General features: G+C 40.7%; 2 protein-coding genes across 4 annotated transcripts in view; both read left to right on the top strand.

The window, feature by feature from the left end:
* The window catches only part of FNDC7 (fibronectin type III domain containing 7), a gene marked incomplete at its 5' end in the record, with an annotated part of 30423 nt that extends 28404 nt beyond the window's left edge, over positions 1 to 2019 (top strand). The window contains 2 exon segments of the mRNA XM_081305501.1: positions 1781 to 1849; positions 1934 to 2019. Coding sequence (XP_081161627.1) covers positions 1781 to 1812 — 32 coding nt within the window. The 3' untranslated portion in view covers positions 1813 to 1849; positions 1934 to 2019.
* Positions 2020 to 8297: 6278 nt separating this feature from the next.
* The window catches only part of STXBP3 (syntaxin binding protein 3), a 75797-nt gene continuing 70948 nt past the window's right edge, over positions 8298 to 13146 (top strand). For 2 of the 3 annotated variants that reach the window (XM_081307454.1, XM_081307453.1), the window contains exon 1: positions 8298 to 8445. In XM_081307454.1, the coding sequence (XP_081163580.1) occupies positions 8397 to 8445 (49 nt within the window). In that variant the 5' untranslated portion in view covers positions 8298 to 8396. The remainder of the gene's footprint in view (positions 8446 to 13146) is intronic. The other variant, XM_081307455.1, reaches the window with a different exon arrangement.

Raw genomic sequence — 13146 nt, 5'->3', positions numbered from 1 at the left:
CTCCATGGTTTTAGTATTTGCGGGGGGGGGGGGGGGGGGGGGGGGGGGATCGGTTTAGTCTGCCCACCATAGCCGCTGTTTTCCCTTTTCATATGGAGAATTCTTGCTTTCTTGTTCTGTGTTGCTTTATGGTTTGGTGCTTGCCATACTTCCTACAGTATGTCTGGTGGGTTTTAGGAACATTTAGGATGATTGCAAGAGTATTAGCATTGCAGAAAGCACTGCTGTATTTTCTAGCACATTCCTAGGTGATTCTGACCTACACAAAGTTTGAAAAGTGCTGCTGAAGATCACCACTCTTCTCTTTTCTGTGTCTTTGGGCTGCAACTTATCCTTGCAAGTCTGTCATCAACCTGAAATAGGCCCTTCTCATGAAGTAAATCCTTGTAGAAATCCTGCAAGATCTTTAAAAACCTTTAAGCTAGGTCCTTTGAAGTCCTCTATAATCATATGGAAATTATTATATATAGGAGGAAGTACTAAATTGCTGTCTCCAGTTTTAGTATTCTCCCTGTACACACAACAAGTCAAATCAGAACCCTGGCTTATGTGGAGCCTCTGGATATGATCTGGGGAGCCTTGGGAATGTTTCTGGTCTAAGACTTTTGGTCTTCCTTGACTCCTGGATTATCCTAAAGCTTGTCACCTGCATGAATTGACTTTCTAAGAGACAGATCTAGATTCAAATTCTGCTGATATTATTTTATATTTACATATATATTATATCAAATTGCCTCAGTTCTCTCTAAGCCCATGTTTTCTCAACTGAAAATTGGAATAAATCATAATCATTTCATAAAACCTAATGAGAATTAAATGAAATGTAACTTACTAGATACAGTGCTCATCGTAAGTAACTAATAAATGGTAGTTACTAATTCAGAATCAATTTAAGCTCGTATCATACTCTATTATAGTATGTGCCAGTTATTAAGATTTTAACATGCTACTCTTAACTAAGGTAATTGTATTTTAACCTAAGCCCTCATAATATTCTCATAACACCTTACCTCATTTATTCTCAAAGTGTGGTCCTGGGGCCAACAACATCATCATCATCATCTGAAAAGCTTTCAGAAATGAAATTTCTGGGTTTCCCCCAAAGACGTACTGAATCAAAAATTCTGGGGCTGGGTCCAGTCATCTTTGTTTTAACAAGTTCTTCAGGTGATTCTGATACAACTTAAAGTTTGAAAACCACAGCTCAGGAAAGTTACTTTGGTACTGAAAATTAGACGCATCTTGAAAGGAAGAGGAAAATAACCTATTTGAAGTAAAAAGTGAAGGGTTTGTGTCTGACATCACCCTATGGGGCATCCTTTATTGTCACCATGTGGGTGTCACCTGTGCATCCTGGGGTAATTTTGAGGAATATTTTTGTCCACAACTGCTTAGCAGTTGGACAGGTTTATGTTCCCCCTGCACAACTCCCTGAATGAATGAAATATTGGGGCTCCCTGTGGAACACAGCCATTTGGCCTGTGGATGGAAGAAAGTTCCTTGTCATGAACTAGTAGTCTGAGTTCAAAAAGACTCTTCAGATGCATTTGTTTCATAAAACCAGAGAGATCACCCTGGTTAGTCAGAAATTGCTGGTGAGTTTGAACACTTTGCCTTTTGAACAGTCAGATTGTCTCAGTTTCCTCCATACTAGCTGTGAATTGCTGAATTTCAAATCAAAACACAAATAAAACCTCAGTGACATTTGTGCTCTTTAGTTTAAAAAAATGTCTGCATATTTAATGTGTCTTACTGCTTCTTCCCTTCCTGTCATTTCCAGTGATTTACAGAGGGAAGAGGAATGCAGAATGATACAGTAAGTCCCAGATAAAAACAGAGACTTGACCAAGTGAGTAATGTAAATTGATTTGGTGAGAATCCACAGCAGACTTTTGTGTTTATTTAAAAAATTCTTCCCATTTCTTTGTTGCAGAGTCGTTTCAACTGTTAGAGATGGAAAAGATCTATTAGAATATTAAATTCCTCTAGGATAGATAAAGCTCTTCTGGCCTTTACAAAAGTAACTCCGACTGCTTCCTGAGGGCAAGGTCAGGTGTGTCATCACCTGCAGAGGAATTCAATGTCAGCTGTGGAGAGGACTCTGGAGATAAGGATCCAGAAATTCCTCTGGAAGGCTGCCAGAGTGCACCCGAAGCATAAAAGAGCCCTGGAAGCATAAAAGCTCTATTTAGCAGAAATTCCCATCCAGCAGTGATTTCCCATCCAGACACACCATAGATTTCAATATGTCCACTTCAGTGTTTCATCAACACCAGCACTTGCCATGCAGCCCCCTAGCAATTCAGGGGCTAGAAACATTCACTTCCAGAGAAGTCAAGCCACCTACGCAAGGACAGCATTCATCCCAGAACAAACCTCCATCAGGACTTCAGCTTAGGTTGGATAGCAGCAGCTTTCAGGGCAAGCTGTGGTAACAAATGCCCTTATTGCAAGTTAGGAGAGAGGCTGAGCTGCTTACAGGGTTTGCTGAACCAAACCGTCACATGATTTGACATCTGCAGGAGCATCTGGGAAAGCAGAGCTCCTGGGCTGTTGCAAGAAGGATTCTGGTCATGCTTTCTGAGTGAGCAAAGATGTCAGATGGAGCAGCAGCCAACGGCAGAGACTCAAACTGTGACAGAATGACACCGGCATATCTTTTCGGGGGAGTAACATCAATCCTGTTGGCTGTGTTCCCCACTCACATTGTAACTGCTTTTTTTCATCTTTGGAGGAGAAAGTCTATGGTATAGAACATAAATCTCTTGTACCTAGAAAAATGTTTGTCCTTTTAATGTCTGTCACTTAATTAAAAAACAGTGTGAGTAGAACTTGTATAACACAAATATGCATACAACTAATGTTTACTCCCCAAAAGCATGGCTATGGTTGGGAAAGAATGTCTATGGTTGGGAACAACCATAAAACACTGCCCAGACCAGGCATGGTGGTGCACACCTGTAATCCCAGCGGCTTGGGAGACTGAGGCAGGAGGATCATGAGTTCAAAGCCGGCCTCAGCAACAGCAAGGCACTAAGCAACTCGGTGAGACCCTGTCTTTAAATGAAATACAAAAAAGAGCTGAGGATGTGTCTTAGTGGTTGAGTGTCCCTGAATCCAATCCCCTGTAACCTCCCCCCCCCCCTGCAAAAAAAAAAAAAAATCTACCACTGCCCAGAGGGAGTTGGGAGTATGGAGTTAGCACTGAACAAAGGTAAACTTCCTTCCCTATGTCTCCTTTCCCTTTCTTTTTTTTTTGGGGGGGGGTGGTGGAGTGGGGGGCGGGAGGGGTACCAGGGATTGAACTAAGGGGCGCTCAGCCACTGAGCCACATCCCCAGCCCTATTTTGTATTTTTTTTTTTAGAGACAAGGTCTCACTGAGTTCCTTAGCCCCTTGCCATTGCTGAGGCTGGCTTTGAACTCTTTTTTTTTTTTTTTAAGATATATTTTTGAGAGAGAGAGGAGAGAGAGAGAGGAGAGAGAGAGAGGAGAGAGAGAGAGGAGAGAGAGAGAGAATTTTATTTATTTTTTTTTGTTTTTCAGCGGACACAACATCTTTGTTTGTATGTGGTGCTGAGGATCGAACCCGGGCCGCACACATGCCAGGTGAGGGCGCTACCACTTGAGCCACATCCCCAGCCCTGGCTTTGAACTCTTGATCCTCCTGCCTCAGCATCCAGAGCTCCTGGGATTACAGGCGTGCACCACCATGCCTGGTCTGGGCAGTGTTTTATGGTTGTTCCCTTTCTGAATTAACCTATCAAAACTAAGGGAGAAGGTGACATGCTTTTTCTGAAAGACTAGTTAGAGATATATAATGTATCAATGATAAGAGATTGTCACTATCTATCCTAGCTGGTGACCTAATGCTGGGTTCACAAAATCTGACTATTCCCGTAACTCAAGAAAATGACAAAGAAAGCATGCAACCACACAGAAATATCTTTTCTGTAATCCGGAGATGGCTCTTCAACCTTAAGTGTCCTTGGAAAGAGAGAGAACCACTGGAATTCTTTATTCTCATAAAGGGAACACACAAGGGGAGTTTCCATGGAACATTCTATCCCAAAAAGGGCAAAGGGGTCAGGTTTCAGGGAGTTGAGTCTAGCTTCTTCACGTCTGCTGTCAGCAGATTGGCTGACATCTAGGAAGGCCATGCCCATCTCATGAGCTGTGTGGGCATCATAGGCAGAGCCAGCAAAAAGACCAGAGTGAGGACTGCCCAAACAGAGAGGTAATGTCAGTTCAGTCCACTTTGTGCTCTCACTGCTCATAGTTCACACACACACACAGCCCATGGCTGGCTTGCGACATCACCACATTCTCATCACTCAGGGCTAAGGGATGCTCAGTTCCTATGTGGCAGCCCCGACGAGAGATCTTTCCTAGAGCATTTATTTGCACATTAAAGGGAAACAAGTCAAAGGCAATGACCCCTAAAAGTGGAGTTTGATGCATCGAAGAGCACACATAGAGGAGGATTGAGTTTAGTTCACTTTTGTTCCTAAACACTAGTGAGTGAACAGGAGGTGGGTTGGGCTAGGTCTGAGAGCTCATTACTCATAGATTCCTGGGAATCACCCCTGGAGGTTCAAATTCACTATATCTGGGATGTGGCCTGGGAATCCATACCTTTAAGGCCTGGGATTCCATATTTTTAACAAGTTCACCAAGTGATTCTGATTAGCCAGTTTTGGGAATTATTAGTTTTTCAGTGCTGGGAATCAAACCCCAGCAGGCTTTAGGCATGCTAGGCAAGCAATCTATCATTGAGCTACTTTCCCAACTCCAGGTTTAGGAGCCGTCAGAAGTTTGCCATGGTAAGCTCTTCCTTGAAGCAAAGTTTTAGTGATGGGAGGCTGGTAAAATAGAGGCCTGTGCCCTGTGATGAAAGACTGGTGAGAGCTGGAGGATTTGGAGAAGTCCCATACCCTGTAAGTGCAACCCTGATGGTATAGAACTGGGGCTGTGTGGTCCAGATCCCACTGAAACCATGTACTGAGCCAGTCACTAGCAAGGTATGCTGACTGAAGTAGCCAAAGAGCCCAGGCAAAGGCCAAAGAAGGCCAGAATCTCTGTCCCATATCCTGCAACTATCAGAGCACAGAAAATTAAATGGCCATCTAATGTTGAGCTACCTTGATCAGAATTCCATGGAAGACAATATGGTCCACACTGAGCAAAGATAAAACTAGTTGACATGTGGGGGCTGAGGTTGTGGCTCAGTGGTAGAATGCTCGTCTAGCATGTGTGAGGTCCTGGATTTGATCCTCAGTACCACATAAAAATAAATAAATAAAATAAATGTATTGTGTCCAACTACAACATATACATATATATCCATATATATAACCATATCTATATATCCATATATATAACCGTATATATAAATGTATATATATAACCATATATATATAACCATATATAACCATATATAACCATATATATATATATATATATATATATATATATATATATATAGTTGTTGGGGCTGGGATTGTGGCTCAGTGGTAGAGTGCTTGCCTAGCATGCATGAGGCACTGGATTCGATCCTCAGCACCACATAAATATAAAGATATTGTGTCCACCTAAAACTAAAAAATAAATATTAAAAAAAAAACTAGTTGACATGTATATAGCCCAGATTATGTGCTCCTAAGTGATTTCTACAAACTTATTTCATTACTCATAGCAATGCTATAAGCTGAGTAATAAAGTTATTTCCTTTGACCCAGAAAGTTCAAAAAGCTCACCCACATTCACACAGGTAATCAGTACAAACACTTCAGTGGAAACAAGTAAGTAAGTGGCATTGTTTAGACATGCTAATCAATGTTTTCTTTATGGAGAACATTTCTTTAGATTATCATGATGAATTATTAGTGAATACAACCTGAGAACAGGATAGTGAGTAAGTGATCTGCCCTAACTCAAGTGCCTGTACATTCATTCAGTCCTTGGTTATTTTGTATGTTTATTTGCTCTGTGAATTATATAAAGCAGCTTTTCATCTTTGGCCAGTGTTAGTGGATTTTACCTTTATTTTGCAGTGTCATGTTCAGGGAATCAAAATTCATTTTTTGATCTGCCCAGGAAAACCAACTAAGGGAGATTTAAAGAAACCACCTAAGGAGGTTATGCAAAATTGGAGGAGCATGGGACGATAAGCAATAAGAGAAAGGGCAATTGTCTTGGAGCCAGATTCAGATTCTAGCCCATCTTAATATTTTACATGATGTAGTTAACCTTTCTTATCTTCAGTTTCCTCATTTGTGAAATGGCAACAAAGATTGAAATCTTGCTGGGTTGTTATGCTATTTGAAATAATTTAGCACACAAATGCAATGTAACTGAGGTGTTTGAAGTCACACTGCTAGTAAGAAGCAGAGCCAGGGCTGGGGATATAGTTCAGTTTGTAGAGTGCTTGCCTCACATGCATAAGGCCCTGGGTTCAAACCCCAGTACCACTATATATATATATATATACACACACACACACACACACACACACACACCAGATATAGCTAAAGCCTATTCTTCCTTCATTATTTCATACTGCCATCCTGGAATCTGGCCTTTAGGAGCATAACCACAACTTTATCCCTTGTGTCCAAGTCAAACTTCCAACACCAACAAATTTTGTGTGTGTGTGTATTATTCCCTGACACTTAAGTTATTTTCCTCAAAATTGAGAGATGGAAGCATCACACTTTCCTCTTGTTTTGACCATTCAGGGCAAAGAGCTCCACTTTAGAAGAGTCAGTCTGCATTGTCCTGAAATTTTCTTATGGTTTTGGTTTTCACCCTCTTATACTAGCAGAATCTGATTTAAAATTGAAAAGGGAGGGGCAAATAATATGTGCATTTATATAAAATTCTGAACTGAATCTATTTAAAGTAGGTTTAAGAGAGGCCAGGGCTCCACCTTCTATTCTCATATAAGCCTCAAACAGAAAAAAAATTCATGTCATAGATTGTACCTGAATCCATATTATGGCTGTTTTTATTCTTCATTCTCCTTTTCTCTCTCCAAAATTATAAGTTATCTCACAAACTGCTCTATTGCTTTCTGATTCCCCCTAGCACTTGATGTGCATCCTTGGCAATTAATTTAACTGCATTAAGCCTGTTTTTTTTTATCTGTAAGGATTGTTTTGAGGATCAATGAGATAATCTATTTTGCATGGTGCATGGCATATAGTGAGCACTTCCTAAATACTGGACAATATTAGCAGTAGTCTTCCCTAACCATTTCACTATGCGATCAACTTGAATCTTTAAAACTCTTGTTTCTTTGCTTATTCCTCTAGGAAGGCCTACTATCTGCCAACGTATACAATGGTTATATGATAGGGCTCTCAGTAACTTAATTGATCTAGTGCATATTTGCTTACTTTGATTTCAAGTTCTCAAAGAACTATCTCAGTAAATAAATCTTCAAAGTTGAGACTGGGGTTATGGCTCAGTGGTAGAGCACTTACCTGGCATGTGTGAGTCGTTGGGTTCAATTCTCAATACCATATATAAATAAAATAAAGGTCCATCAGCAATACACACACACACACACACACACACACACATTTAAAAATCTTAAAAGTCTAAGGTCAAATCATGTCTGTTAATCAGCTTTCAACAAAAATTTTGGGTCCTAAAGCATTGAGAACCCCCTCCCATACATCTTTTGCACAAATTCATTGAATAAATGATTGTTTTATTGTTTCATTTACTTATATTGTATCCTTAAGGCATTCAGTTTTCAACCAACTTTTGACTATCTACAGTATGTCAGAAATTGTGATCCTTGATTAGATTATAAAGTCTTCAGATAAGCGGGTCTCTCATTCCTTTGAGTTTCCTGAAAGCCCAGCATAATTCTGGGCTCACTGGAGAAAACCTCATAGTTCCACACAACCTCTTATGTCCTTGAAATGTGAATTAAAAAAAAAAAACTTTGGGGGGAGAGTGAATTATCCATTTGTAGTTGAGCTGGCTACTGAGTGACGTCTATTATGAATCGCTTTGCAAAGTGAAGAATCCTTTTGTAAGGCGAAGCGTTCCACCTTCTTCATGTATGTTCGCATTCATCATTTTGTAGATTAAGTTGGCTCACAATCTTGCTCACCCTTGCTATAACCGTCGTAGGAACCCAATCTTGAGCTAAAGCAAGGAGGCGCCCGACAGCCCATTGACATTCAGCCCACAGTGCACTGCGCAGCCTCCGTCCAGGCGGGGGCGAGAATCCCCGCGCTGACGCGCCTGACGTCACCGGAGGGCGCGGTCCGTGGAGGGGCGAGGCTTTCCCCGCAGTGAGGGGCGGGGCTACCCGGGCGCCGCTTACTGGGCTAAAGTGGGTTGCGAGTGTGAGGCGTCGGTGCAGCTCTGCGGCATTGGGAAGATGGCGCCACTGGTGACCGAGAGGGGGCTAAAGAGCGTCGTGTGGCAGAGTGAGTGGGATCGGGTAGGGGCTGAGAGAAAGGGAAGGCCAGGACGCCGTCGCGCCGGGCCTTTTTTTCCTGCCTTCGCCCAGCAGCCTAGTTTGGAGCCCCCACGGGCACTTGTTGCTTGGGACCCGCGTCCGGCTTCGGACTTCTTCCTGCTTTCATTCCCAGCCCGGTTTCTGGTTTGCACCCGGAATGGGCAGGTTTGCGATACTGCGCGGCCTTCGCGCTGGTCTTAGGCACTCACTTACCTTGGCGGGGTCTTGCCTCCAAGTCCCGCCCTGCTAAAGCAGCCCCGGGGCCGCTTCACTCCCGCGGCCGCCGGCGTACTCGGCCGCGCTCCCCTCCGCCTGCGCCGGGGCCCTACCAGTCGGGGATGTCTCTCCACTGGGGACAATCTGGGCTCTGTTTTTCTATCCCGTCCCCTCTTCCCCGCACTTGAGTTTCCAGAGAATGCTTATTCTCCTTATTTGTGTTAGTATCAAGGAGGATTTTTATTACTGTACTTTCCAATGTCCTTTAAAAACAAAAACAAAAATTCACTGTTAAACAGATCCTTCTTCCACGATTCCTAGAGGAGCCTACTTGATAAGTTTTTGAGAAGGGACCATTTAATTGGAATAATTAAATCTCCACCCGTGACAGCTGCTTGCGTACCTGGGCAAAGATGCACCTTCACCTTTCCCTTTACACTCTGGGCGACTCTCTGTTGTTAGAACTTTGCTGCTTGTTGGTTATTGATGTTCTGCCCTATCATCCTTGGCTTTCATAAAAATTATTCCAAACCTAGGCCAGGCATGTTAGGGAAGGAATGAACCCACCAAACAGGAAGAACCATCATTGTTTGGCATCTTTGGGTTCAAAGTAATTATGGTCTAGTAGTGGAAAGGGAGTAACTTCTGATTAGTAGTTCTTACTCCAACTTGTTGAACAAAACAGAAATTGCTTGGCAAAAATCTGGGAGTTTTAAGTTCTTGTATAAAATGAAAAATCCAAATCAGTAACTGGGCTAGTACTTCATATATAGCAGACGCTATGAGTGTGTAAAGAAGAAGTAAGAAATTATAGTTTTAAAAAAATTAGTTAATTTTAAGGTTGTCATTTTGTTTTTCAGGATTAACATGCTTAACATGGTAAGGATTTGGAAATGGTTAAAAACAATGGCATTTAAATACATTTGTATAAAAATGGGTAGTAAAGTGTGTTGTATAAAAATTTCCAAGATGTACATTTTGCTTTACATTAGCATTTATGAGAAAAGATTAGTGATGGTAATGCCAATCTTAATAGCATGAAACTAGGTAGGAGGGAGAGTGTAGGGATAACAAAATTTCTAATTTGTGCTGTTAACTTAAGGTTAACACCAGACTTTCCAGATGGAGTGTAAGATAAAGACAGACAAAATGAAAGGAAAAAGATGTAGGGTTGTAAAGTAGTTCTTTGAAACTTTTTGTAAATAGAAACATAACAAAAGACAATAGTCATTCAGCATTTATTGAGTAAAGTATATATATTGAGAAGAGGGAGCCTCTGAGTTCTGTTAGCAAAAGATGCAACTTGTTGGGTGTGGTGGTGCATGCCTATAATCCCAGTGGCTGGGGAGGTTGAGGCAGAATGGGAAGTTTGAGGCTAGTCAACAATTTAGCAGCACTCTGTCTCAAAAATAAAGAAGGGGTGTGGCTCAGTGATAGAATACCCTGAGTTAATTCTCCAGTACACCCCCCCACCCCTCCATCCCCCCCAAACATATCAAGGCTGAGTCAGGAGAGTGATAAGTTCAAAGTCAGTCTGGGTGACTTAGAGATCCATGGCCCAAAATAAAAATTTTAGAAAAGGGAGGATTATAGCTCAGTGGTAGAGTACTTGCCTAGCATGTGCTAGGTCCTATGTTCAATCCACAGTACTGCAGAAAGGAAAAAAAAAAAAAGAATCTGAGAGAAATGTTGAATGAATTTTTGAAGAGATAAGAGAATCAGGGGTTGCAGTAGTGGCTCAGTGGTAGAGCGCTTGCCGGGCATGTGTGAGACCCTGGGTTCAGTCCTTGACACTTCATATAAAATAAATAAATAAAAGATCCATTGACAACTAAAAAAATTTTAAAAAGAGATAAGAGAATCAGAATCATATTTTTAGAGAAAATGTTTTATTAGGTTGATGATATAATAGGTGCGGGTAGAAAATTAAATAACCTTTAGTTTGACTAGACAGTGGTAAGTAAAGAGAATGGAACCACTACTTCTTTTTTTCCCTTCCTTTTTTTTTTCTTTTTTTTTGTTGTTGGTTTTGAGGATTGGACCCAGAACCTCACGCATGCTAAGCAAACACTGTACAGTTCAAATGTCCAGGCACTGATAGATGGATAAATAAAGGCAGTAAGAAAAAATGAAATACTGATATATTTTACAATAGCACAAAATATTGAAAATGTTATTATGCTAAGAAGCCAGTCACAAAGGGCCACATTCACACTGTATGACTCCATATATATGAAATGCCCAGGACAAGCAAATTTATGGAGACAGAAAGTAGATTAAATGAATGCCTATTTGGAGGGATGGGTTTTCTTTTTGGAATAATGAAGATGTTCTCACAGTTGTGGTAATGCAGTGATAGATGCATGACTTTGTGAATATGCTGAAAACCATCGAATCACACATTTTTTAGTGGGTGAATTGTATAAATTATATCTCAATTATGCTGTTAAAATAAACCTTGATATGGGGCGTGGTACTGTATGCCTGTAATCCCAGTGATTTGGGAGGCTGAGGCAGGAGGATTGCAAGTTGGTCAATTTAAGCAATTTAGTGAGACCTTTAGACCTATCTCAACATAAAAGAAATATAATGTCTGGGGATGTAGCTTAGTGGTAAAGCACCACTGGGTTCAATCCCCAGTACCAAAAAAATAAATAAATAAAAATTAAAAATAAATGCTGATAACAGCTGTGAAATTTAGACCTAGGATTTACGCTTAGTTTTTTTTTTTTTTTTTTTTCACCCTGCAGAGTTAATGTTTGAGCTGTCCGTAGTTTTCCGTGTTTAAACCTTTAAAAAGGTCTTACTTTTTGCCCAGTCTATTGCAGGAGGCTCCTAACCAATCTCGTAACTAATCCTCTAAACTCTTACTTTTTCTCATTCTAGTCCATCCAGCAAGTAGCTTCCATATTAATTTTCCTGTAATAGTAAAATTAGTTGCTCTGTGCTTGTGTGTTTAGAGACCTGTTTAGAGACCTCCAGTTACCTAAAGTTCATTTCAGAGTCTACTTTTGAAGATCTGGCCCCAGCCTACCTGGTTATTCTTATTTTCTTTCACCTGAATACTTTTACTTTTCCGTCTAGTCTATATTATTTACTCTTCTTGAAAAAAAATATTTTGGGGGGTACTAGGGATTGAACCCAGGGGCATTTTACCGCTGAGCTACATTCCCAGACCTTTTTTTATTTTTTGTTTTTTTGAGACAGGGTCTTGCTAAGTGCTTACTAATTTTTGAAGCTGGCCTTCAACTTGTGACCCTCCTGCCTCAGTATCCCAGGTTACTGGGACTATAGGCATGCGCCATTGCATCTGGCTTATCTTGAAATCTTTTACTGCCATATCTTATTTTTAAAATTAATTTAAAGAGTTAGTTTGTTTGTCTGTTTATTTATTTACTTTTGGTATTGGGGATTGAACCCAAGGGTGTTCTACCACTGAATAGGTCCCCCAGCTCTTTTTATTTTTATTTTGAGACAGTGTCTTGCCAAGTTCCTGAAGCTTGAATTTGGAATCTTTTTACCTTAGCATCCCCAGTAACTAGGATGCCATCACACCCAGCTTCCCTTATTTTTATCCAAAATTTAGCCAGCCTTCAAGTTTCAGTTCAAATGAGCTACCACCTTCTTAGTGGCTTCTAACTTTTACCTGCCCTTTTAAGTTTCTGTAGCATTTAGTTTACCCTTCTTGAATGTCACATCTCACAATTGCCTTGATAGTCTTTTGTTAAGCTTCTTGAAGGTAGGTCCACTGTTGTGTTTTATAGGACTTTAAATTCCTAACAGGGCTGGGGTTGTGGCTCAGTGGCAGAGCACTTGCCTAGCATGTGTGAGGCACTGGGTTCAATTCTTAGCACCACATATAAATAAATAAAATCAATGGTCCATTAATGACTAAAAAAATTTTTTAAAAAATCCTAACAGACCCTAGCAGAATGTGATGGGTAACAATGCTTTTTAAAAATAAATGACTCTGCTGGGCATGGTGTCACACACCTGTAATCCCAGCAACTCAAGAAGCCGAGGCAGGAGGATTGCGCGTTTGAGGCCAGCTTTAGCAGTTTAGTGAGATTCCCATCTCAAAATTTAATAAAAGACCTGGGGATGTGATTGAGTGGTTAAACACCCTCTGTACAATCCCTAGTAACAATAGATAGATAGATAAGAGAGAGAGACTGATAGATTGATCTAGCTGGGCAGGTGGACTGCTATGGCTTTCTTTCTTTTAAACAACATTGACTCTCAACATTTTGCATATCCTTCTTAATCTTTGTAATTAACTATTTTGTGTGTGTAAGTCGAATGTGAGCATCCATTTGTAATTAACATTTTAAACTATTTAAAATCTTGAGGCAGCAAAAAATTTTAAGAGCAAGAGTATAAAATAAAATTAATCTTCCTCCCAACCCCGATTTCCAGCTTTTCTCTCCAAAACAACCAGCTTTTAGGTTTCTTA

The sequence above is a fragment of the Spermophilus citellus genome, assembly GCF_964194105.1.
Source record: "Spermophilus citellus genome assembly, chromosome: 9".
In the NCBI taxonomy this organism is placed as follows: Eukaryota; Metazoa; Chordata; class Mammalia; order Rodentia; family Sciuridae; genus Spermophilus; species Spermophilus citellus.
The sequence above is the reverse complement of the archived record's forward strand: the minus strand, read 5'-3'. Positions and strand labels throughout refer to the sequence as shown.